The 24,410-nt window shown below is 42.4% G+C and overlaps 1 protein-coding gene across 1 annotated transcript in view; it reads left to right on the plus strand.

Moving 5' to 3' along the window:
* Window positions 1-20,812: 20,812 nt before the first annotated feature.
* Window positions 20,813-24,410, plus strand: part of TWSG1 (twisted gastrulation BMP signaling modulator 1) — a 65,727-nt gene continuing 62,129 nt past the window's right edge. Inside the window, exons 1-2 of the mRNA XM_007974657.3 lie at window positions 20,813-20,992; window positions 23,226-23,385. Of these exons, the coding sequence (XP_007972848.1) occupies window positions 23,263-23,385 (123 nt within the window). The 5' untranslated portion in view covers window positions 20,813-20,992; window positions 23,226-23,262. The remainder of the gene's footprint in view (window positions 20,993-23,225; window positions 23,386-24,410) is intronic.

Raw genomic sequence — 24,410 nt, forward strand, 5'->3', positions numbered from 1 at the left:
GGATTGCTTGAACCCAGGAGTTCAGAACCAGCCTGGGCAACATGGAAAAACCCTGTCTCTACAAAAATACAAAAATTAACTGGACTTGGTGGTGTATGCTGATAGTTCCAGGTACTCAAGAGGCTGAGGTGGGAGAATTGCTTGAGCCCAGGAGGTTGAGGCTGCAGTGAGCTGTGATTTCACCACTGTACTCCAGCCTGGGCGACAGAGCAAGACTCCATCTCAAAAAAAAAAAAGAAAACCAAATACTGCATGTTCTCACTTATAAGTGGGAGCTAAACAATGAGAACACATGGACACAGTGAGGGGAACAACACACACTGGGGCCTGCTGGAGGAGGGCAGAGGTGTGGAGAGCATCAGGAAAAATAGCTAATGCATAGCGGGCAAAATACATAGGTGATGGGTTGATCAGTGCAGCAAACCACCATGGCACATGTTTACCTGTGTAACAAACCTGCACATCCTGCACATGTACCCTGGAAATTAAAATAAAATAATAAAAAAGAATATGAAATAAAGATAAACTTAAGAAAATTGTGCAAGTTCTATATCCTGAAACCCAAAAAGTAGTGCTGAGAGAAATTTTGAAATAAAGGGAAAGATATACTATACTCGCCTGTAATCCCAGCACTTTCGGAGGCTGAGGTGAGCGGATCACAAGGTCAGGAGCTCAAGACCAGCCTGGCCAATATGGTGAAACCCCCTCTCTACTAAAACTGCAAAATATTATCTGGGTGTGGTGGTGCATATGCCTGTTGTCCTAGCTACTTGGGAGGCCGAGGCAGGAGAATCACTTGAACCTGGGAGGCGGAGGTCACAGTGAGCTGAGGATTGCGCCACTGCACTCCAGCCCGGGTGACACAGCGAGACCCTATCTCAAAAAAAAAAAAAAAAAAAGGCCGGGCGCGGGGATCAAGCCTGTAATCCCAGCACTTTGGGAGGCCGAGACAGGTGGATCCCGAGGTCAGGAGATCAAGACCATCCTGGCTAACATGGTGAAACCCCATCTCTACTAAAAATACAAAAAACTAGCCGGGCGAAGTGTGCGGCGCCTGTAGTCCCAGCTACTCGGGAGGCTGAGGCAGGAGAATGGCGTGAACCCGGGAGGCAGAGCTTGCAGTGAGCTGAGATCAGGCCACTGCACTCCAGCCTGGGCGACAGAGCGAGACTCCGTCTCAAAAAAAAAAAAAAAAAAAAAAGATACCATACTTATGGATTGAAAGACTCAATATTGTTAACATGTCAATCATAAGTTGTCTGTACAATTCCAATCAATACAGAAAGTTGTCTTTACACAAATCAAATCAATATCCCAGCAGGGTTTTTTTGGTAGATTTTGACAAGGTGATTCTAAAATTTATATGAAAATGCAAATAATCTAGAATACCCTAAAATTTTTGAAAAATGGTAAAGTTGGAGTATTTATACTACCTAATTTTGGGACTTCCTATAAAAACTACAATAATCAAGAGTATGGTAGTGGCATAAATACAGGCACATATATTAGGGGAACTGACTAGAAATGCAGAAATGGACCCACATATGTAGAGGCAATTGATTTGCAACAACAGTGCCAAGGAAATTCAATGTGGGTAAGGATAGTGCTTTCAGTAAATGGTCCTGGAACAAGTGAACAGCCATACGCAAAAATATAAACCTTTACCCTTACTTTACACCACATACAACACATAACCTAAAATGGATCAAGACATCAATGTAAGGGTTGAAAGAATAGTGCTTCTCAAGGAAAACAGGAAACAGCCGGGAATGGTGGCTCATGCCTGTAATCTCAGCATTTTGGGAGGCCAAGGAGGGTGGATCGCTTGAGCTCAGGAGTTTGACACCAGCCAGGCCAATGTTGTGAAATTCTGTCCCTACTAAAAATATGAAAACTAGCCAGTCATGGTGGCGTGCACCTATAATCCCAGCTACTCGGGAGGCTGAGGCACAAGAATTGCTTGAACCTGGGAGGTAGAGGTTGCAGTGAGCTGAGATTGTGGCCATTACACTCCAGCCTGGGACACAGAGTGAGATGAAAGAAGGAAAGAAGGAAAGAAAGAAAGAGAAAGAGAGAGAGGGAGAGAAAGAGAGAAAGAGAGAGAGACAGGGAGGGAGGGACGTAGGGAGGAAGGAAGGAAGGAGAGAGAGAGAGAGGGAGGGAGGGAGGGAGGAAAGGAAGGAAAGAAAAGAAAGGGGGAAAGAAAGAGAGGAAGGAGGGGGAGGAAGGGAAGGAAGAGGAGGAAGGAGGGAAAGAAGGAAGAAAGAGAGGAAGGAAGGAAGGGGAGGAAGAGGAGGAAGGAGGGAAGGAAGGAAGGAAGGAAGGAAGGAAGGAAGGAACGAAGGAAGGAAGGAAGGAGGGAAGGACGGAAGAAGGAAAAGAAAAGAGGGGAAAATCTTGTTTATTTTTATTTTTTTGAGGTTGAGTTTCACTCTTGTTACCCAGACTGGAGTGCAACGGTGCAATCTTGGCTCACTGCAACCTCCGCCCCGCCGGGTTCAAGTGATTCTCCGGCCTCAGCCTCCCAAGTAGCTGGGATTATAGGCATGCACCACCATGCCTGGCTAATTTTGTAATTTTAGTAGAGATGGGGTTTCTCTATGTTTCTCAGGCTGGTCTCGAACTCCTAACCTCAGGTGATCCGCCCACCTCAGCCTCCCAAAGTGCTGGGATTACAGGAGTGAGCCACCACGCCCGGCCGAAAACAGGAGAAAATCTTAGTGACATTAAGTGAGACAAAGTTTCCTTAAGTAGGATAGAAAAAGCACAAACTGTAAAAGAAAAAAAAATTAGCAGATTGGGCTTCATTAAAATTAAAAACATATGTTCTTCAGAGACACTGTTAAGAAAATAAAAATATAAGCCACATACTGGGAGAAAACATTTGTAAAACATGTATCTGATAAAATACTTGATTCCAGAATACATAAATTCTTGTAACTACAAAAACCAATAAATGGGCCAAAATTTGAACATACTTTACCTAAAAAGATGTATAATGGCAAATAAGCACGTTTTAAAAAGCTCAACATCACTGGTCATTAGGGAAATGCAAATTAAAATCACAGTGACACACCACTACACACCCACTAGAATGGCTAAAATTAAGAAGACTGAAAATACCAACTGTCAGTGAGAGTGTGGAGCGACTGGAACGCTCATACGTTGCTGATAAAATGTCAAATGGTACAGCCACTTCGGAAATTCATTGACAGTTTCTTACAATGTTAAACATATATTTACCATATGACCCAGCATTTCTACTCCAGAAAATTTACCCAGAAGAAAACTTAAGTTAACATAAGGATTTGCATATTGTTTATAGCAACTTTATTTACAATAGTTCAAAATTGGAATGAACCCAAACATCCATCAACTGATGAATGGATAAATAAATTGTATTCATACAATACCACTTAGCAATGAAAATGAATGAATTACTGATACACGCAACAACATAGATAAATCAAGTCAGTATAATTAGCGAAAGAAGTCAGACACAAAAGACCACATAATAGAAAATTCCATTCATATAATTTCCTAGAACAAGCAATATTACAGTGATAGAAAGCAGATAATTAGTTGACAGGAAACAGAGATTGGGAGAAGGAACAAAAGGAAACTCTGCAGGGAGGGAAATGTCATGATTGTGTTTGTGGTTACACCACTGCCTACATTTTTCAAAACTCTTCTAGTTTTACACCCACCACATTAATGTATTTCCCGTAGATTTCAATAACATTTATAAAACATAACAATGATTTTTATCTTTGACAACCACCTTCTTCTTTCAATGTAATTGCTAATATTTGTCAATAGTTTTTAGTTAGTTTATAATTCATATGGATAGAAAAAAGAATTTGCAGTAACATCTTATACGTCTTTATTCGTCACGGCCTCCCTCCTAGATCTGTCATTATTGGAATGGGAAATGGTCCTTCCAGCAGGCTGGCTGTGGGTGAGGGCACCTGGGGATGACGGTTAAACAACTGCCCATATAGCCTTGCCATCACTACTGAGGGGTAGCGTTGAATGCCATGGTTTTTCCCTAAGGGGACCAGGCCATTCTAGAGTTCAAGATGATTTCTGTTTAAATCATCTGATTTTGTACATTAATAGCATGGAAGACTGAGGATGGGGAAAGGAACAGTTTGTCCTAGAGAAAGCATCCAAAAGCTCTAATTATCTGAAATAAGTTAGCAAGCATAGCACCAGTAAAGTTTAATGAGTAAAAATTCAGTGAGCAAAAATACACTGTCCTCATAGAGGCAGACAAAACTCAAGACCAAAGACAATAATGCCTAATCCAGAGGGGGTTAACAAATTGAAACTGGCAAACAGGTTAAGAATAATAGCCTAGGTGTCTTCTTGTGATTTCATTGTTGGTGGTGGTTGGGATTGGAGCCTGACCGAAGCACAGGATCCCTGTTAGAGGTCAGGAAGAACTAAGGAGGAGGGGACCCAATTTTAGAAGCCTTTGATAACAGAGCAGAAAAGCGCTGAAGGCTCTTAAACAATTACCATGGCTTGGGTCTGCTAGTAGGTAAGTGCCATGAGAACAGAAGTTTTAGTTTAATGTGAAATCTTCAGTGCCTAGAACAACGCCTGCACACACACGGAAGGTACTCATTTTATTTTTTGTGATTGTTAATGAATGATACAGCAATGCGGCAATGTCAGATATCTGGAATACTTTATTTTGAATAGATTTTCCTTCTCCTTCTTTTTGTATTTTTTCTTTTTAAGAGTGTTTACATTGGTATATCTTTATTACCTACTAAAAAATATTTAAGTTTAAGAGCAGTGAACAAATAAATTGGTAATTGAATTTGTGGATCAGAGAAGAATCTGGGGGAAGGGCATTAATTCATCTTTCCCAGTTAACTGATCAGATGGTGACTGCTCAAGGATCTCGTCCCTGGTTTTTTGCCCTTGAATCTCCACCACTGAGTACAGTGGCACATTATAGGTGCTCAATGATGAGGTTTTTGAGTTGTTTTTTTTTTTTAAGAGGTGAGGTCTTGCACCGTCACCCAGGCTGGAGTGCAGTGGTACAATCACAGCTCACTGCAGCCTCGAACTCCTGGTCTCAAGCAATATTCCCACCTCAGCCTCTGTGTAACTGGGACTCCAGGCTTGCACCACATGTCCCACTAATGATGAGTTATTGAGTGGTCTTCCAGATGGACTCCAGGGTAGAGATTATCTAGTCTCAATGTTACCTCGCCAGGTGCAAAGCCTATGTAACAATATTTGATTTTAATTATAAATACACATACCTGACACAGAAACTTTCCACCCTGATACATAAAGAAACTTATTATTAGATTATAGTTGAATCCAGCAAAGCATCCAAAAATAATGAGTGGCCAGTGTTGCTGGAACTCTAGTCCTGCAAGTGCTCCACAGATGATCTAAAATGAAAGGTTCATTAGTAACTCAAGAGCTCTGAAAAGTTCTATAAAAAAGAAATGTATTCAATCCCTCATTTTTCTAACTTTTTTCAAGCAACATCTAATCAGGTCTCTTGAAACTATGAACTACTGACTCGTTTTTGAGACACACTGATTCATTACTGCTATCTTATCTGGCAGACCAGACTCAGAGTAGACAACTGCAAAGGCAAGTTTTAAGTTATCTCTAAGCTGAGTTAATGAAAACAAAAACAAATAAAAAGGAACCATTATAAGAATCTTGGGGTTTTGTGGGATGTGATAAATTGTATTTTCCAGAGTTGGCCATGACAGTAAATTCCATTCCACATACTCTTCTTACAATGACATTCCTTTCATCTGGGTGAAGTTGGGACAACAGAAGTGGTACTATGTGACTTCCAATGTTAGGTCATAAAAGGTAACACAGCTCAGGCTGGGCGCAGTGGTTCACACCTGTAATCCCAGCACTTTGGGAGGCCGAAGCGGGCAGACTGCCTGAGGTCAGGGGTTCAAGACCAGCTGAGCAACATGGTGAAACCCCACCTCTGCTAAAAACACAAAAATTAGTCGGGCATGGTGGTGCATGCCTGTAATCCCAGGTACTCAAGCAGGAGAATGGCTTGAACCCAGGAAGCAGAGGTTGCAGTGAGCCAAGATCATACCACTGCACTCCAGCCTGGGCGATAGAGTGAGACTCCGTCTTAAAAAAAAAAAAAAAAAGCTCCTAACTATTTCTTCTGGGACACTCGTGAGTCCTGAGCTGCCATATAAGCAGAACAACTGCCCTGAAGCCACCATATTGGGAGGAAGCCCAAGGAGATGATCCAAGCCACCACCTGAGAGGACCCAAGACTACATGAAGCAAGAACAATGCCCAGCCCATCCCCAGCTGCTGCAACTGCACACCTGCCCTCCCCCTTCCAGCTCCAGTCTCTGTCCACCAGCACCTGCATGAGAGATGCTGAGAAGAAAACCACCGAGCCAAGCCCTTCCTGAATTCCTGACCCACAAAACACATGAGAGAAGAAAAATGATTGTTGCTGTTGTTGTTGTAGCCCACTGAGTTTTGGGGTAATTTGTCATGTAGCAATAGTAACTGGAATATGAGACATATGCACAAGGAAATTTTCTGAGATGATTTTGAAAGATAAAGAAAGAGGACTACATGCTACCTGGGCAGACAGTATTTATATCTAACTTAAGTTAAAATGCTACAGATGTATTTATCATCAGCTCCATTACCAATGTTTGTTTTTTTATGAGCTTAAATTATTTTCAAGTCTGAGCGGTGTTAATGTGTCTATTTGTAGAGATATTAATTAAAATACTTGAGCACCTATTTTGTGCCAGGCACCAGGTTCTATCATCCATGAATGGTCAGGTTCCCAGTATGGGATATAAAATCATCACATTTTTATTCTGATCTATACAGTGACTCAGGCTTAGAGATATAAAGAAAACAAGGCCACTACAGGTTTGAGAGCATTAACTATCATTCCGTCTCAGCCCGAAGCACTGATTATAACACTATATCCTCAATTTGTAGTAAAAAATGGCAATTATCAGTCTGACTCTGATTTAGATTTAAAAACAAAGTTAGAGCCAGCTGGCCTCTTGGTTTCCATAGCACTGTGTTCACACCTTTGTTGGAAAACTTGGTCACATTCTTTCATTCGTTATTTGTTCATGGCTATTTGTTTACAGCTCTCTATCTCTTCTTGGTCTTGCTCCTCTTTGTATCTGTGCAATTAATAATCCAAACTTAAAGCTGTTGGAACTTTAGATTATTCTGAGTCTTGAGAGGAATGTGGCCATGCAGCCTGAGTCACGTGGCATGCAGCTGCAACTTCCGCCCTTTTTTCCTGTAAATAATTATGAAGACCAAATGGCACCAGAGATAAGATCCCCTCAGACCATTATCCCTCCTCATCAAATAATAAACTTCCTTGGAGTGTAGCAATCTGTAATCAATCAAATAGCTATGATGTATGTACTAGTCTCATATGGAAAATATCATAATCCAGCTAAAAGTTCTTTGTCTCTGCCTACATAAGTGAAATTTTAACTTCTCCACTTTGGAATGCTGATCCCATTCATTTGGAGTCTATTTCCCTGGGTGGCTGTTCTCAAGGTTTGTGCTCAAATAAACTATATACTTACTAATGTTTTCTAAATCTCATTATTTAAGTTTGACATATCTTTAGTGCCTCACCCTGTGCTGGACACATGGCTGTTGCTCCATGAATATGTCAACACTCAGGGCCTGATCCCCACTACTGTCTTACTAGAGTTTTGACTACAAAATACCCCCACATCCCTGGGCAACCCCCAGTTTCCTAGGCTTCCCCTTCCTCAGTTGCCCCATGAGGGGGTAGGACTAGACTGCGTGGCTATTATAGTTCTCACATGGTTGGGAACTCTATGTGAAAGGTCCTGCTGTTATGTTGTTGTTTAGATGAGAGTGGGGAGCCCAGCAAGGCTCCCCTGCTGCTTCTGACCCTGCTGTGCCCAACCTGCAGGTCAGCCTGGTGTTTGTACTGTACTTGGAATCTCATCAAAGCCATTCCTTCTTTTCCCTGTTAAATGAATTTCAGTTAAAACTATTGTTAGTTGGCAAATGCCAGCATTTGAATTGGAGCCAGATAATCACGCCCACTTTTCTTGGTGATAAAATGTCCAACATCACATTGCTGTAATCAGGGACATGACATGTGTGCACTTACCAACCAAAATACTCAGAAGGGCTCATCATACAGAAACTGCAGACCCTGGAGTCTGCTCCATGCGTGGAGAAAGAGGGCCACCACATAACACTTGTCACAAAAGCAAAAGGTGAATCCAAGCAGTTGTCTCCATTGCTTTGCACCAGCTTATATTCATTCCATTGCCTTTTTCATTTTTTCCCCCCATGTAGACCTAGGCTTTAAAAAAAATAATTAACTTGCAATGAGCTAAGAAACTGACATTTAGAAAGGGGACAACTCAAGTGCAGAGAATTGAGTAAATCGAGCCACATTGTTTTGGTGCCTCATAGAAAAGCTAAATGTCTCTGTATTGTACCCCCTCTCTATTCGAGAATGCTTTCCTATTTCAAGCCTGGTGCTAAGGATAGCATATCCTACACCATGTAGGGGAGCAAGAGTTGGTTTTCCTCCTACTTCTCTGACCACTTCCAAATCTTTACATGTGAGACTTCCTCAAGCCTTAGTCGTCTTGTCTTGTCTCTTTATATAACTCTTTCACTTGGGGAGCTCACCCATTTCCAGGGCTTTCAGTGTCACTGACACTGAAAATTTAGGGATGTAGGCATGCCTAAATTTAAGTCACCAACCCAAATCTCTCCTCCAAGTGCCAAACCCCATATGTGGCAACCTAATCGACACTTCCATGTGGATGCCTAATGAACATCTCCAACTTGCCATGACCCAGCCTCTTGATTTCCTCTCTGAAACCTGCTCTTTTCCCCTTCTTCCCCAATTCACTCAATGACACCACCAACAATTCAACCCAGAAACCTAGGAGTCATCCTCAAACCATCCTCTTTCTCTCCTTTACACCCTCCCGCTTCTGATCTGTTACCTAGTCTCATTTCTACTCCAAAATATACATCATATCTGTCCATCTCCACAGCCATCACTCCAGCTGAAACCATCCTTGTCTCAACAGCCTCACTGGTCTCCTTGCTCCACCCTCACCTACTTTAAATCTAGTTTCCACATCATGGCCAGGGTCAACCTTTTAAGAACACAAATGTACACATGCCACTTCCTGCTTTAAAACCTTCAGCAGTTTCACGTTGCACTTACAATCTTTCCCAGGGCTTCCAGAGGCTGCACGATCTGGCGCCTCCTGTCTATCTTTTTAACTTCATTTTTTCTTTCTCATCTTAGAGACTTAATCCACGCTATTCCCTCTGCCTGGAACTCTCCCTGGCTCTTGCTTCCATGTCGTCTCCACACAGATACCTTCCTTATCACTCTATCTAAGTGAGGCTCTCCCTGTTATTCTCTCTTGGCATGCTGTTAACTTCCTTCAAAGAGCTCATCCTATTTTGTAATTATAGACTTAGTTGTCTATCTGTTTATTATCTGTCTCCCTCCTCCCCAAATGCACACTGAAATGTAAGCTCCAAAGTTCGGGTAGCATCTTCTTTATCATCATGACCAACATTGTCATTACCGTGGCAGCAGCTGACATTTCTTGAGAGCCTACTGTGTGCCAGACACTTGACATTATCTTATTTAATCCTCAAAACAATCAAAAACAAGTGGATACTATTATTCTCTCCATTTTACAAATGAGGACACTGAGGCATGGAGATGCTAGGTTACTTGTCCAGAATTACACACTAGCAATAGACAGTGCCTGACACACAGTGCTTGGCATATAATAGATCTTCAACCTACTGATCAAATATATACTTATTTTGAATCATTCATTGCATTTTTTCATGGGAACCTGTGGGATAAATTCCTCTCAAACATCAGTATTAAGTAATACTTCTAGTTTTATCCCACAAACACTGTTCATATCATAATAGGTTGTGCTTTCTATCTTTGCCTTTACTGCTAGGATACTTAGAACTAATGTTACACTCATCTAGATGAGTCATTTTCATGCCATTCTGTGCCTCAATCTTTTTAAGATCTTATTAAGACAATCTTAACCTTATGCCCCCTTCTTGCTTGGCCTTTTCTATATTGTATGAGTTTCTGTAAAAGCCTCTCCAATCCTTCATGGAATAAGGCAGGATACAAACATCCACCCACAAGGATGGCTACAATACAAAAAAACATAAAAATAAGAAATGTTGGCAAGGATGCGGAGAAATTGGAGCCCATACACGATGCCAGTGGGAATGGGAAAATGGTGCAGCTGCTGTGGAAAGTAGTTCGGCAGTTCATCAAAAGGCTGAACGTAGAATTACCATGTGACTCAGTAATCCTACTCCTAGGTATATATCCAAAGAAACTAAAAACAAGTGTTCAAGAAATGCAAATCAAAACCACAATGAGATATTGCCTCACTCCTGTTAGTGTGGAATTTGAGGTTACAGTGAGCCATGATCAAGCCTGTGGACAGCCACTACACTCCAGCCTGGGTGGGACCCTCTCTCTAAAAAAATAAAAATAAAAATAAAAATGAGGCTTGGTGCAGTGCTTCATGCCGCAATCCCAGCACTTTGGGAGGCCTAGGTGGGAGGATCGCATGAGCCCAAGAGTTTTAGACCAGCCTGGGAAACACTTCGAGACCCTGTTTCTACCAAAACTTTTCAAAAATTAGCTGCACGTGGTGGCATGCACCTGTAGTCCCCACTACTCAGGAGGCTGAGGAAGGTGAATCACTTGAACCTAGGAGTTCAAGGCCACTGTGAGCTATGATTGTGTCACTGCACTCCAGCCTGTATGACAGAGTGAGATGCTGTTTCAATTAAAAAAAAAAAAAGAAAAAAGAAAGAAAGAAAATGTGACATATATACACAATGGAATACTATTCAGACACAAAAAGAATTAAATCCTGTCATTTGCAACAACTTGGAGGAACCTGGACGACCTTATGTTAAGTGAAATAAACCAGGTCCAGAAAGACAAATCCCACATGATCTTATCATATGTGGAATCTAAAAAGTTGGTTTCATAAAGTAGAGACTAGAGCGGCCAGGGGCAGTGGCTCATGCCTGTAATCCCAGCACTTTGGGAGGCCGACGCAAGTGGATCACCTGAGGTCAGGAGTTCCAGACCAGCCTGGCCAACATGGTGAAACCCCCTCTCTACTAAAAACACAAAAATTAGCTGGGTGTGGTGGTGTGTGCCTATAGTCCCAGCTACTCGGAAGGCTAAGGCAGAAGAATCACTTGAACCTGGGAGGCAGAGATTGCAGTGGGCTCAGATCATGCCATTGCACTCCAGCCTGGGTGACAGAGCAAGACTGTCTCAAAGTAAATAAATAATAAATAAATAAATAAAAAGTAGAGAACTAGAATCGTGGTCAAAGATGTTGGTCAAAGGATATATAATTACAGTTAGGAGGAACAAGGGCAAGAAATCCAGTGTGACTATAGTTAATGATGATACATTGTATTCTTGAAAAATGCAAAGATGGTGGATATTAAGTATTCTCACCACAAAAATGATAGCTAGGTGAGGTAGTTAATGCATTCACTAATTAGCTATATTTAACTACTCCACAATGTATATATACTTCAAAACATTTATCATGTACAACATGATAAATACATACACTTTGATCTGTTAAAAAAAAAAAAAAACCAAATAGGTGTTCAAACAAAAACTTGTAAATGAGCATTCACAGCACACTACTATTCACAATTGCCAAGAAGCAGAAACAACTCAAATGTCCATGAACTGATAAGTGGATAAACAAAATGCAGTATATATAAACATTGGAATATTATTCAGCTATTAAAAGGCATGACATTTGGATAAATGCTACAACAGGGAGGAATCTTGAAAATATTGTGCTAAGAAGCCAGACACGAAAAGCCACATGTCATATGATTCCATTTACATGAAATGTCCAGAATAGGCAAGTCCCTAGAGACAGAGAGCAGATTAGTGGTTGCCAAGGGATAGCGGAGGAGGAATGAATGGGGAGTGCTGTTCAACGGGTACTGAGTTTCCTTTTGGGGTGATAAACACATCCTGGAATTTGATATTGATGGTGGTTGCTTAACATTGTGGCCATATTAAATTGAACCAGTAAATTGCCACTGAATTGTATACTTTTAAATGGTGAGAATGGTAAATTTTATGATATGTAAACTTTATCATGTGCACACAATGAGCATTAAGTCTACTGGGCCCTTGAATGATCCCTCTTGTGCACAGTAACGTGGCTCTGCCATCAGGGACTATGGTTGTCCCGGTGGCCTGCTGCAGGGAACTCAGGTCTCCTACTAGCCAAACATGCTACCATCATTACCCCTCCTTCACCTCCACTCCAATGTCTCCTTCCTTCCCCTCTGCCCCTTCAGGTTCAATCTCCCCTTCAGTTCAAGCATAAGTCTCGAGGAAGCTTTCCTAATTATTCCAGCTTCACTGATTTCTGTTTTTCCTAATCTCTTAAAGTACCTATTAAGCTCTTGACTCTGCCTATGCAGTCTTCTCTTTTCATGAATTCTTTTACCTCCACCTCTGGACTACTGCTGTCATCTTGGCTAATACAGGGAAGACCACAAGTCCTAGTCTCTGTGGATCCTCTAAGTACCTCAGCAATCCCTGTGCACAGTGACATGACACGTGAATGACACAATTCCTGCTCTGAGGAAGCATCTCAAATTAGCTGAAAAAACAAAACATATGTACAATAGTAGTGAAAGGCCAGTGCAAATACATGCTTAGGAGCTCAGAGGCTGTTGGAGACATCAGCTGGGAGGGCCCTTCATTTAACCGATACATTTAGTAACCATAGATTGAGCACTTGCTGTGTGCCACGCACTGTGTTGGCTCATGGAAGATGATATTGGATCTTTGAATACGGTTTAAAGAGTAAGTAGAATTTGTGTTACCAGAAAAAAGAAAGAATCTTGTCCCAAGCAAAAAGAAGAATGTGAAGAAATATAAGAGCGGAAAAGTGTGAAGTGTGAAAATAGACCAGCTTGGCCAATGGAGTGGAATTGTGTAATATCCAAAAGAATGATGTAGAACTACCTAGACTGGTATGGAAAGATGTCTCACATATCTACAGGCATACCTTCTTTTACTGAGCTTTGCTGTATTGCACTTTGCAGATGTTACGTTTGTTACAGATTGGAGGTATGTGGTAACCCTGTGTCAAGAAGCCTATCAGCGCCATTTTTCCAACAGCCTGTGCTCACTTTGTGTCTTTAGGTCACATTTTGGTAATTCCTGCAATATTTCAAATTTTTCAGTATTATTTATCTGTTAAGATGATCTATGACCAGTGATCTTTGATGTTATAATTGTTTTGAGGTGCCACGAACACATCCATATAAGATGTGAACTTGTTAATAAATATTGTGTGTTTGATTGCTTCATTGACCGGCATTCCCCATTTCTCTCCCTCTCCTCGGGGCTTGCTATTTCCTGAGACACAACAATATTGAAATTAGGTCTGTTAATAACCCTACAATGGCCTGCAAGTGTTAAAGAAAAAGGAAGAATTACAAGTATCTCACTTTAAATCAAAAGCTAGAAATGATTAAGCTTAGTGAGAAATATTGTAAGCTGAGATAGTCTGAACACTTGGCCTCTTGTAACAAACAGCCCAGTTGTGAGTTCAAAGGAAAAGTTCTTGGAGGACATTAAAAATGCTACTTCCATAAAGACATAAACAATAAGAAAGCAAAGTAGCCTTGTTGCTAATATGGAAAAAGTTTGAGTGGTCTGGATAGAAGATTAAACCAGCCACAGCATTCCCTTAAGTCAAAGCCTAATCCAGACCAAAGCCCTAACTCTCTTTAATTCTATGAAGGCTGAGAGAGGTGAAGAAGCTACAGAAGAAAAGTTTGATGCTGGCAGAGGTTGCTTCATTAGGTTTAAGGAAAGAAGCTGTCTCCATAACATAAAAGTGCAAGGTGAAACAGCGAGTGCTGATGCAGAAGCTGCAGCAAGTTATTCCAAAGACATAGCTAAGGTCATTGATGAAGGCTGCTACTCTAAACAACAGATTTTCAATGTAGACAAAACAGTCTTCTATTGGAAAAAGATGCCATTTAGGAGTAGCTAGGAATAGAAGTCAACGCCTGGCTTCAGAATGTCAAAGGACAGGCTGACTCTCTTATTAGGGGATTGCAGCTGGTGACTTTAAGATGAAGCCAATGCTCATTTACCATTCCAGAAATTCTAGGGTCCTTAAGAATTATGCTGAATTTAGGCCAGGCATAGTGGCTCACACCTGTACTCCTAACACTTTGGGAGACCAAAGTAGGAGGATCACCTGAGGCCAGGAGTTCAAGACCAGTCTGAGCAATATAGCAGGACCATATCTCTGCAAAAAATTAAAAAATTAACCAGTCATGGTGGCGTGTTCCTGTAGTCTGAGCTACTCAGGAGGTTGAGGAGGGAGGATTGCCTGAGACCAGGAATTAGAGGCTGCAGTGAACCAAGATTGTGCACCCCTGCACTCTAGCCTGGGTGACAGAGAGAGCAACTATCTCTTAAAAAATTAAAATAATAATAAAAAAAGAATTAGACTAAATCTAGTCTGCTGTGCTCTAACAATGGAACAACAACAAAGCCTGGATGACAGCACACATTTGCTTATAGCATAGTTTACTGAATATTTTAAGCCCATTGTTGAGACCTACTGCTAAAAAAAAAGAGTACTTTCAAAGTATTACTGATTATTGACAATGCACCTGGCCATCCAAGAGTTCTGATGGAGATGTACAAGGAGATTAATGTTTTCCCGCCTGCTAATGCACTAGCTATTCTGAAGCCCATGGATCAAGGAGTCATTTCAACTTTCAAGTCATTATTTCAGAAATACATTTAGTAAGGGTATCGCTGCCATGCATAGTGATTCCTCTGATGGGTCTGGACAAAGTAAAACGAAAACCTGGAAAGGATTCACCATTCCAGATGCCATTAAAAATATTTCTGACTCATGGGAGGAGGTTAAAATATCAACATTTACAGGAGTTTGGAAGAAGTTGAGTACAACCCTCATGGATGACTGTGAGAGGCTCAAGACTTCAGTACAGATGTGGTAGAAATAGCAAAAGGACAAGAATTATAAGTGAAACCTGAAAACATGGAGCCTGCAATCTCATGATCAAACTTAAATGGATAACAAGTTGCTGCTTATGGATGAGCAAGGAAAGTAGTTTTTTGAAATGGAATCTACTCCTGGTGAAGATGCTTAGGACATTATTAAAATGACAACAAAGGATTTAGAATATCAGATAAACTTAGATGATAAAACAGCAGCAGGGTTTGAGAGGACTGGCTCTCAACATTTTGGAAGAAGTTCTTTTTGAGTAAAATGCTATAGGATAGCATTGCTTGCTACAGAGAAATCTTTCATATAAGGAAGAGTTGTTCAATATAGTAAACTTCATTGTTGTTTTATTTTAAGAAATTGCCACAGCCACCCCAACCTTCAGCAACCATCACCTGGATCAGTTAGCAGCCATCAAGATCCAAGCAAGACCCTTCACCAGCAAAACAATTATAATCCTCTGAAGGCTCAGATGATCTTTAGCATTTTTTTTTAGCAATAAAGTATATTTTAATTAAGGTATGTACATTTTTAACATAATGCTATTGTACACTTAATACATTCTTGTGTAAACGTAACTTTTATATGCACCGGGACACAGAAAAATTCATGTGACTCACGTTATTGCAATATTTGCTTTATTGCAGTGGTCTGGAGCTGAAACCACAATATCTCCAAGGTATGCCTATATTAAGTGGAAAAAACAAATTACAGTGTAGTGTGCTTAAGATAATTTCTTTTTCTTTTCTTTTTGCAAATACATCTTAAGATACGTAACTAAAAAAAGAAAGCAGGGATATACCTGAAACTCTTGCTAGGAGTAATATCTAGGGGATTTGATGGCATGGGGTTCTCATTATGAAGTTCCATAGTTTTTGGATTTTCCCCAGTCAAGCATATATTGCTTCTGTAATGAGAGAGGGGGCTAAAATGAAAATTACTAAATATTTTAAATACATAAGCTGTAGTGTTTGGACCAAACTTGGTAGGCACCAATGAGCCAGGTATAAATATAGGATTTTGTAAAGCCTTAGAGGTTTTTAAGAACATTTGTAAATATCTCAATAGCTCTTGATAACTGTTTGCAAATATCTTCTGCTGAAAGAGCAGTCTGGAGGGGCCTGCATGCTTCCTTTCCCAGGCTCTGCCTGAGAATCCTACAGCCCCCAAGCCCCTGCACCTTACCTTTGCCTGGTGGATTAACAACTCCTTAATTGTAGAGGGAAGTACAGGGACTCAGAATTCAAAATAAAACAAACCAAAACCTCCTTGATAATTCCTATATTTCTTCTTGTTTAAAACAGGAAGAGCGTAGAGGTCTTTGGAAGTAATTCCTTTTTCTTTCCTCATTCTTTTGACCCCTTTGCAGTAATTCCCCTAACAAAGCAGGGAGGGAGGAGGGAGGAGAGCAGAGGAGAGGAGGAGGCTTCTCCTCATACAGGCTTCTACCCCCAGCACGTCTTCCCTCCCGCAAGAGCAGGCTGAGGGGCTGAGAAAGTGTAGCTCACTTTATTCCAAATCTGTAAAACCAAATCAGCTCACTCAGTTGACTCACTCAAGTGGAAAGAGATAAGAATGGGCATATGGATTCTAAACCAAAATCCCAGTCTGCCAGTCAGCTGATCACCCAGGGGAGACAGTGATTTTCAGGCCTCTACTGGGTTGCAGGGCCTCATGCTGGAAAGCTTCCCTTCCCAGACTCCTCACCCTACCTCCTGCAGGTTAGGGCTGGGGCCTGCCCTCCCGCCATACAGAACCAACAATGTGGAGCTTAGAAGTGGGGAATACAGACCAATAGGAGCACTTAACCTGTGCTTCAACCTCTTTTCATTCCTTGTTCTCTGGGGTGGATTAGCTGGGGCAAAGGAAGGCCTAGAATTGAGAGGGTATAATCCACCAGCCCTGAGAAGTGAGTTCTAGATCAGAAGTTCACAAACTACAATTGTCCTTGTTATAACCCCATGGTAGGCAGAATAATGCTGCCCCACCAATCCCTAAAGACTTCTGTATCCTAACCTATGAGTATGTTATCTTATATGGCAAAAGGGCCTTTGGAAATGTGTTTAAGCCAAGTATCTTGAGATAGGGAGATTATCCTGGATTATCCAAGTGGGCTGGACATAATCCCAAGGCATTGTAAAGAGGGAATGGGAGGGTCAGAATTGCAGAGGGAGTGTGACTGTGGTTGAAAAGTTGAGACAAAAAGTGAGAAAAAGAGGAGGGAGGTATTGATTTGAAGATGCTAAAGCTGCAGGCCTTGAAATGGAGGGAAGGACCACAAACCAAGGACTCCAGGTGGCCTCTAGAAGCTAGAAAGGCAAGACAATGGGTTCTCTCCTACAGCTTCCAGAAGCAACACAGCCCTACTGACACCCTGATTTTAGAATTCCTGGCCTCCAGAACTGTAAAGTAATAAATTTGTGTTATTTTATTTTATTTTATTTATTTTTTGAGACAAGGTCTCACTCCCATGCTCAAGTTGGAGTGCAATGGTATGATCACAGCTCACTGCAGCCTCAACCTCCCAGGATCAAGTGATCCTCCCACCTCAGCCTCCCAAGTAGCTGGAACTGCTGGTGTATGCCACCATGCCTGGCTAATCTTTAAATTTTTTTTAGTAGAGTTGGAGTTGTGCCATGTTGCCCTGGCTAGTTTTGAACTCCTGGGCTCAAAATATCCTCCTGACTCGGCTTCCCAAAGTGCTGGGATTACAGGTGTGAGCCACCTCGCCCTGTCAAATTCGTGTTGTTTTAAGCCATTAAAGGTGGTAATTTGTTAGAGCAGCTGTGGCTGGTTGAGAGACTCCACCCACTGACACATCTGTATCTGATTGAGGGTTGGGAGGGAATCCTTTGACCTTTTCATTAAACCCTACTAAGAAGCTCTGTCACATTGTTGTCAGACTTACTTGCAATGATCAGAAAGTCTTCTGGTAAAATAAAATAGCCACTGCAGTGACCCCTGTGGCTCCCAGATTCCTAAATGGCCAACCATTTGAGATCCAGAACCACTTGATATTCACCTGAGGGCTCAACTACCATTTGACCTTCCAGGTCCTATCAAAGAGGATCTTTAATTTAAATTAAAAATAACTGTATTACTTTTCTTATTATCAAATTAATACAGGCAAAGACATCAGAAAATGCAGACAAGCAAAAAGAAAAAAACATCATTAATAACAGACAACACTCCAGCTCACTGAGATAACCACTAACACCATCATTATCTTTCCAGCACTTTAAAAATAACTCTAGTCTGGGTGCGGTGGCTTGCGCCTGTAATCCCAGCACTCTGGGAGGCCGAGGCAGGCAGATCACCAGGTCAGGAGTTCGAGACCAGCCTGGCCAACATAGTGAAACTCTGTCTCTACTAAAAATACAAAAAAATTAGTCAGGCGTGTTGGTGTGCGCCTGTAATCCCAGCTACTGGGGAGGCTGAGGCAGAAGAATCTCATGAACTCTGGAGGAGGAAGTTGCAGTGAGCCGAGATGACGCCGTTACACTCCCATCCGGGTGACAGTACAAGACTTTGTCTCAAAAACAAACAAACAACAACAACAAAATTAATTATTCAAACACTATATGGTACTTTAAAATTTTTTATGTATCATGAATATCTCTAGTTGCAATATTCATCTGCAACACTAGTTGTCATAGTGTGATCTGGGGCTGCTAGGGAGGGGTCCCAAGACATTTTCAGGGGGTTGTGAGCTCAAAACTATTTTAATTTTAATTCTAAGGCATTATTTTACTTTTTCTCCCTCATTCTTTCACAAGTAGAGACTACATAATACATGATACTGCAACAGTTTGAATACAGAAGCAGATACAAAAACAGTGGCTATTAAGTTTGATATTAAAGGCAATAGCAAAAATGTAAAACCATGCTGTTCTTCCTACTGTTTTAAAATATATACTTATTTTTCATAAAATATTTGTTACCATATAATGGGTTTATTTTTAAATGGAATAATGAATATGTAAAAATTGTTTTAATTTTGAAAGTATTAACAGATGTAGCACACATACACAAAACCTCTTTGACATGCTCCATAATTTTCAAGAGTGTAAAGGGATTCTGAGACCAAAAAGTTTGAGAACCTCTGATCTGCAGTATCATTTTTTACTGGCTGAATTAGTGCACTGATCAGAAGTTTCCTAATTCACTTAACTAGTATGTAATGCCAAGAATAAGAATCTTATACTTAAATTTGGGTATACCCTTAATCATTTCTCCAGGATAATTTTCAAGGATGATTTTTAAAATCTATATTTATTGTACAAAAGTGGGGTAGTATCAGTAATGCAATCCACCCCTCATCCAATCAGCTGTTTTCATTCTTTCTGTTTCCTTCCAATCAACAAAGTGGGGTGGTAGGCATGTACGACTTACTAGCATAAGGGTTTGACACTAGGTCATTATTTCCAAGGGAAGGTGCCCCCGGGACGGTCTAGTCTAGTGGGCTCTAACTTAATCACCCTGGAATCTTCTTTAAAAAGCAAATTCTGGCCGGGCACTATGGTTCACACCTGTCATCCCAGCGATTTAGGAGGCCGTGGTGGGAGGATCGCTTGAACCCCGAAATTTGAAACCAGCTTGGGCAACATAGCGAGACCCCCATGTCTACAAAAAAATAAAATATTAGCTGGGCGTGGTGGTGCACGCCCGTAGCCCCAGCTACTCGGGAGGCTGAGGCGGGAGGATTGCTTGAGCCTGGGAGGTGGAGGCTGCAGCAAGCCCTGATGTCATCACTGCCCTCCAACCTGGTGAGACCTCATCTCAAAAGAAATAAAAAAAAAAAAAAAAAAAAAAAAAAGAAGCAACCCAGAGTTGTGGGAAAGAACTGAGTGTCATTCTCATTTAACCTACGTGCTAACCGCGCACCTTCTACCTAGGCTGCGCGACCTCCGCGCCCGGATCTGCGGCGCCCCCTCCTCTCGAGTCCGGACGCAGAGCTCAGCGCCAGCCCGGCAAGTTTTAATGCATTGGTGAACGAAGTTCCGAAAGCTTTATCCTCGGAGATCCGTATTCAGTAGGTCTGAGGTAGATCTAGGAAACGCGCATTTTATACAAATCCTGCCTCTGACGGCAAACGACAAGGGTTCACACGCCAGCTCTCCTCGGCGACGCGCTAGGCTACTCAGCGCCCCGCTCGGCCTCGCATCCCTAGAACCCGGCCATGGCCGCTTCCTTACAGGGCGGCTGTGAGGAGTGCTGAGGAATTTTACTACACGGCATATCCTCAGCGTAGTGGCTAGCACATCACACGGCTTTAACCGTGAGTCGCTGTTGATCTTAACACTGCAACTGAGCGGGCCCGGAGAACGGGCCTGACAGGAGGGTGTGTCGAAACCTGAGGGACTGGGGATCCCGGTGTGGAGAAGCGCGAAGGGACATCGCGCTGGGCAGCCAGGGTGGGAGCACCTGGGGGCGTGGCCTCCGGGGGCGGACCGGAGGAGATCGCGGTGGAGGCGTGGCACGAGGGAGGGGCGAAACCGGGGGCGAGGCGGGGGCGGGGCTGTGGGAGGGGCGGGGAGTGGGCGGGGCCGAGATGGGGGCGTGCGCGCTGACAGGAGCGCCGCGGGAGTGAGAGACGCCTCCTGGTGGGAGCTGGCGGCTGTGGACCCCAGCGAGGGCGGAGGGGAAGAGGGGAGCCGGGGCTGGGAGCCAGGAGCCGGGAGGAGGGCGGCGGGCGGGCCTGTCTCTTTAAGGTGCCCGAGGCTCGCGGGCGCTGCGCGGAGGGGACGGCGGAGGCGCGGCCTGGCCTCGCACTCAAAGCCGCCGCAGCGCGCTCTGAGCTCGGCCGACCCGGCGGAGATCCAGGGGTGGGTGACTTCGCGGGACCGCGGCTCACGGTAAGCGGCAGCGGCTGGGGGATTGTGCAGCCCCTTGGCCGGGAAGGGGCCGGGCGCCGAGCTCCGCCCTCTCGAGGCCCGGGGCCGCGGCGAGCTTCGCGGGGGCCGGGAGAAGCCTGGGCCCGGCTGCGCGGAGGACAAAGTGGGGGTGCTGGGCGCGGGCGCACAGGCCGGACGCCTGGAGCCGGCAGCATCTCTGCGCCTCCTCGGTCCAGACCATCTCTGGGCCGGCCCGCGTCGGCCGAGCCGGGGTGGGGGTGGTTCCGGGTGCCGGGTCCCCCGCGCCGCCGCCGGCCTCTGCCTCGCGGGGCGTCCGGCGCCTTCGGGGCCCTGGCACCGCTCCACAGAGGCTCTGCTCTGCCCGGGTTGCTGTCAGTGCCATCTCCCTTAACGAGAAATTGGGCGTGATGTATGCGAAACAATTTTGATACGTGATGGTTTCTAACTCCTTAGGAAAAGATAAGTCCTTTAATTCTGTTACCTGATTTGGACATGGCCGTAGTTACTTGAATACTTTTTCCAGTGAAATCTGGGGAGTAAGATGAATTTGTGGAACATTTCATAAGACAACCGTAAAAGTTGGGGGAGGGAGAAAATCCCAGTGTTCGTGGTTGTAGGATGAAAACTAGTTCCACGACAATTAGTTTCCAAATAACCTTATTTGGCCCCCGCATATATGTGCTGGTTGCTCCAGAAATCATCCTATTTGGTATGCGGCGTTAAATACATTAGGAAATTAGGTTACTAACGGTCTTTAGGGAATGCTTTGCGAGCCTCAGTAATGATCACCAGGGCTTTCTCTTTCAAAATTGACTCATACCAGGCCCAAAGCCCTTTATTCTTTTCACTCTTTTATTGTTTTTCCTTCAATGTACTTTGTAACACTTAGAATAAAAGTTTACAGTAATCATAAATGCCCCCATAAGCTCACTATTTATCCCTCTTATGTCAGTAGTCATTTATTTTAATTTATTATGTTTGATAGGGAGGTGTTTTAACCTGAAGAAATGATATCTTCCCGTATTTAAAGTTTAATAACTATGTATACTGTTTGTATTTGTGCTAGTCTTTTTTCCTTCTTCTTTTTGAACTATGGTATCTTCTTAGTAACTCTGAAGAATGCGTGATACTAATAGAATTAAAATAATATCTTGGCCGGGCGCTGTGGCTCACCCGTTTAGTCCCAGCACTTTGGGAGACCGAGGCGGGTGGATCACCTGAGGTCAGGAGTTTGAGACCAGCCTGGCCAACATAGTGAAACCCCGTCTCTACTAAAAATACAAAAATTAGCTGGGCGTGGTGATAGGCGCCTGTGATCCCAGCTACTCAGGAGGCTGACACAGGAGAATCGCATGAACCTGGGAGGCGGAGGTTGCAGTGAGCCGAGATTGCGCCACTGCACTCCAGCATGGGCAACGGAGAGAGACTGCGTCTCAGAAAACAAAAACAAAAAAAGAATATCTTCACATTCTAATAATTACCCAGAGTTCTTAATGCAATTAATAATTTACACTGCCTTTTGTTATTTGCTCAATTATTTAAGAAGTGACTCTGTGGACTACTTCTTGCTTTGAGCTGCTCTATTCTGTCTAAACCCTAGAATAATTTCCATTTAAAATTTTGTTTTGATTCTAAGAATGAAAATTAAATATCTTAAAATTATAATACAATATTAATAGTTTTGTATGGTCTTAAAGTTGAATAATAGAGCTAAAACTAAAGTTGAATAGTAGCAGTGCAGTATTGAAACTAGCTATTTGCCTGATGTATTCTCAGGTTACTGAGGGTTTAGATATACTCACTCTACTTTCAGTCACCATTTCTGGATAGTCTGAGGAACTGTAGTGTTCTAGGTCCTCGAAGATTGCTATGAAGCTATTATTATATAAAATTACTGTTTATTTTAAAATGTTTATATAATATTTCATTGAGAATGATCTTTAAATGATCACTCAAAAGTTTTTTGAAGACCAGGCATGGTGGTATTGTCTGTAGTCTCGGGTAACTGGGAGGCTGAGGTGGGAGAATCACTTGAACCCAGGAATTGAAGGCTGCAGTGAGCTGTGATCACACCACTGTACTTCAGCCTGAGCAACAGAGCAAGACTCTAAAAAAGAAAGAAAACGTCTATTGACACAAACAATGAGTGTTAATGTTTTCTTTTTCATTTTTATATTTGTTTTTACCCTAGCACTTGCCTTTGAATTAAAGTTGTGTTTGTTTGTTTGTTTAGCTTCCTGGGAGTTACTGATCATCTTCTTTGAAGAAACATGAAGTTACACTATGTTGCTGTGCTTACTCTAGCCATCCTGATGTTCCTGACATGGCTTCCAGCATCACTGAGCTGTAACAAAGCACTCTGTGCAAGTGATGTGAGCAAATGCCTTATTCAGGTAGGACTAAGAGTACTTTTATTAATATTGAACTATATTGTAGAGCAGAAACATTATGTTTATATACAGATACAGGGTATGAGTGTTGGGTCAGGGCCTCAGGTACTGAATCATGACCCACAGGTCTGGATTTTTACCCTCACAGCAATCATATATGTAGCAAGGTTAGACTCAAGAAGTTCAATACTGAGTATAATATCCTGTTGTATTAACATGTCATTACAAGGTGATGAGCACTCTATTCAGATAATTTAAGGGGTTCCCTTGTGTAATCTAATTAACATAGCAAAGAGGTTCAATGACTGTATTTAGAAAAAAAATTAGCTGATCAAATAATAGATAAATTGTTACCCTAAGTATGATGTATCACTTTTCTATTGCTATGTAACAAATTACCTCAAAACATAGCAACTTAGTGCAATAAACAGGTATTATTTCATGCAGTTTCTGAGGGCCTGGAATCTGGGAGCAGTTTAGCCAGGTGGCTCTGGCTCAGGGTCTCCCACAATGTTGCAGGCAAGTTGTTGGCTGGGATCGGACAATCTGTTTCCAAGATACTTGGCAGTTATATCTTTTCCAATCATCAAGGCAGGCCTCTTAATGTAGCCACCACTCTCACTTTTCTGGGGAGAAAAGTAAGAGTAAGTGATGCGGCTCAATTACCAGGCTGAGCTGGTATTGAACTCCTGGTTAGCTTCCCTTCTAGTTGCTGGCTTTGCACTCAGAAATTCAGTAACCATACACATTAGCATTCTATGTAAAGTATGAGTCAGCTAACATGACCGTAACCCTTGCTCGAGACTGTGTGTATGTGCTAGAGTGACAGTTGTCTTTATACATCAGAAACATTTTGTGCTTATTTCTGACATTTTGGTCCTTCTCGCTAATAGTTGGAATTTTACTTGCCCCCGTTTCATACTCTGATAACCCTAACTTTGCATTTCAAACCAAAACATTGAACTAGGGAAGTCTGTTTGTTGTTCAGTTTTTAACTTTCTTGCTGTAGACATTTTCAGGTATAAAAG

The sequence above is a fragment of the Chlorocebus sabaeus genome, chromosome 18, assembly GCF_047675955.1.
Source record: "Chlorocebus sabaeus isolate Y175 chromosome 18, mChlSab1.0.hap1, whole genome shotgun sequence".
Classification (NCBI taxonomy): domain Eukaryota; kingdom Metazoa; phylum Chordata; class Mammalia; order Primates; family Cercopithecidae; genus Chlorocebus; species Chlorocebus sabaeus.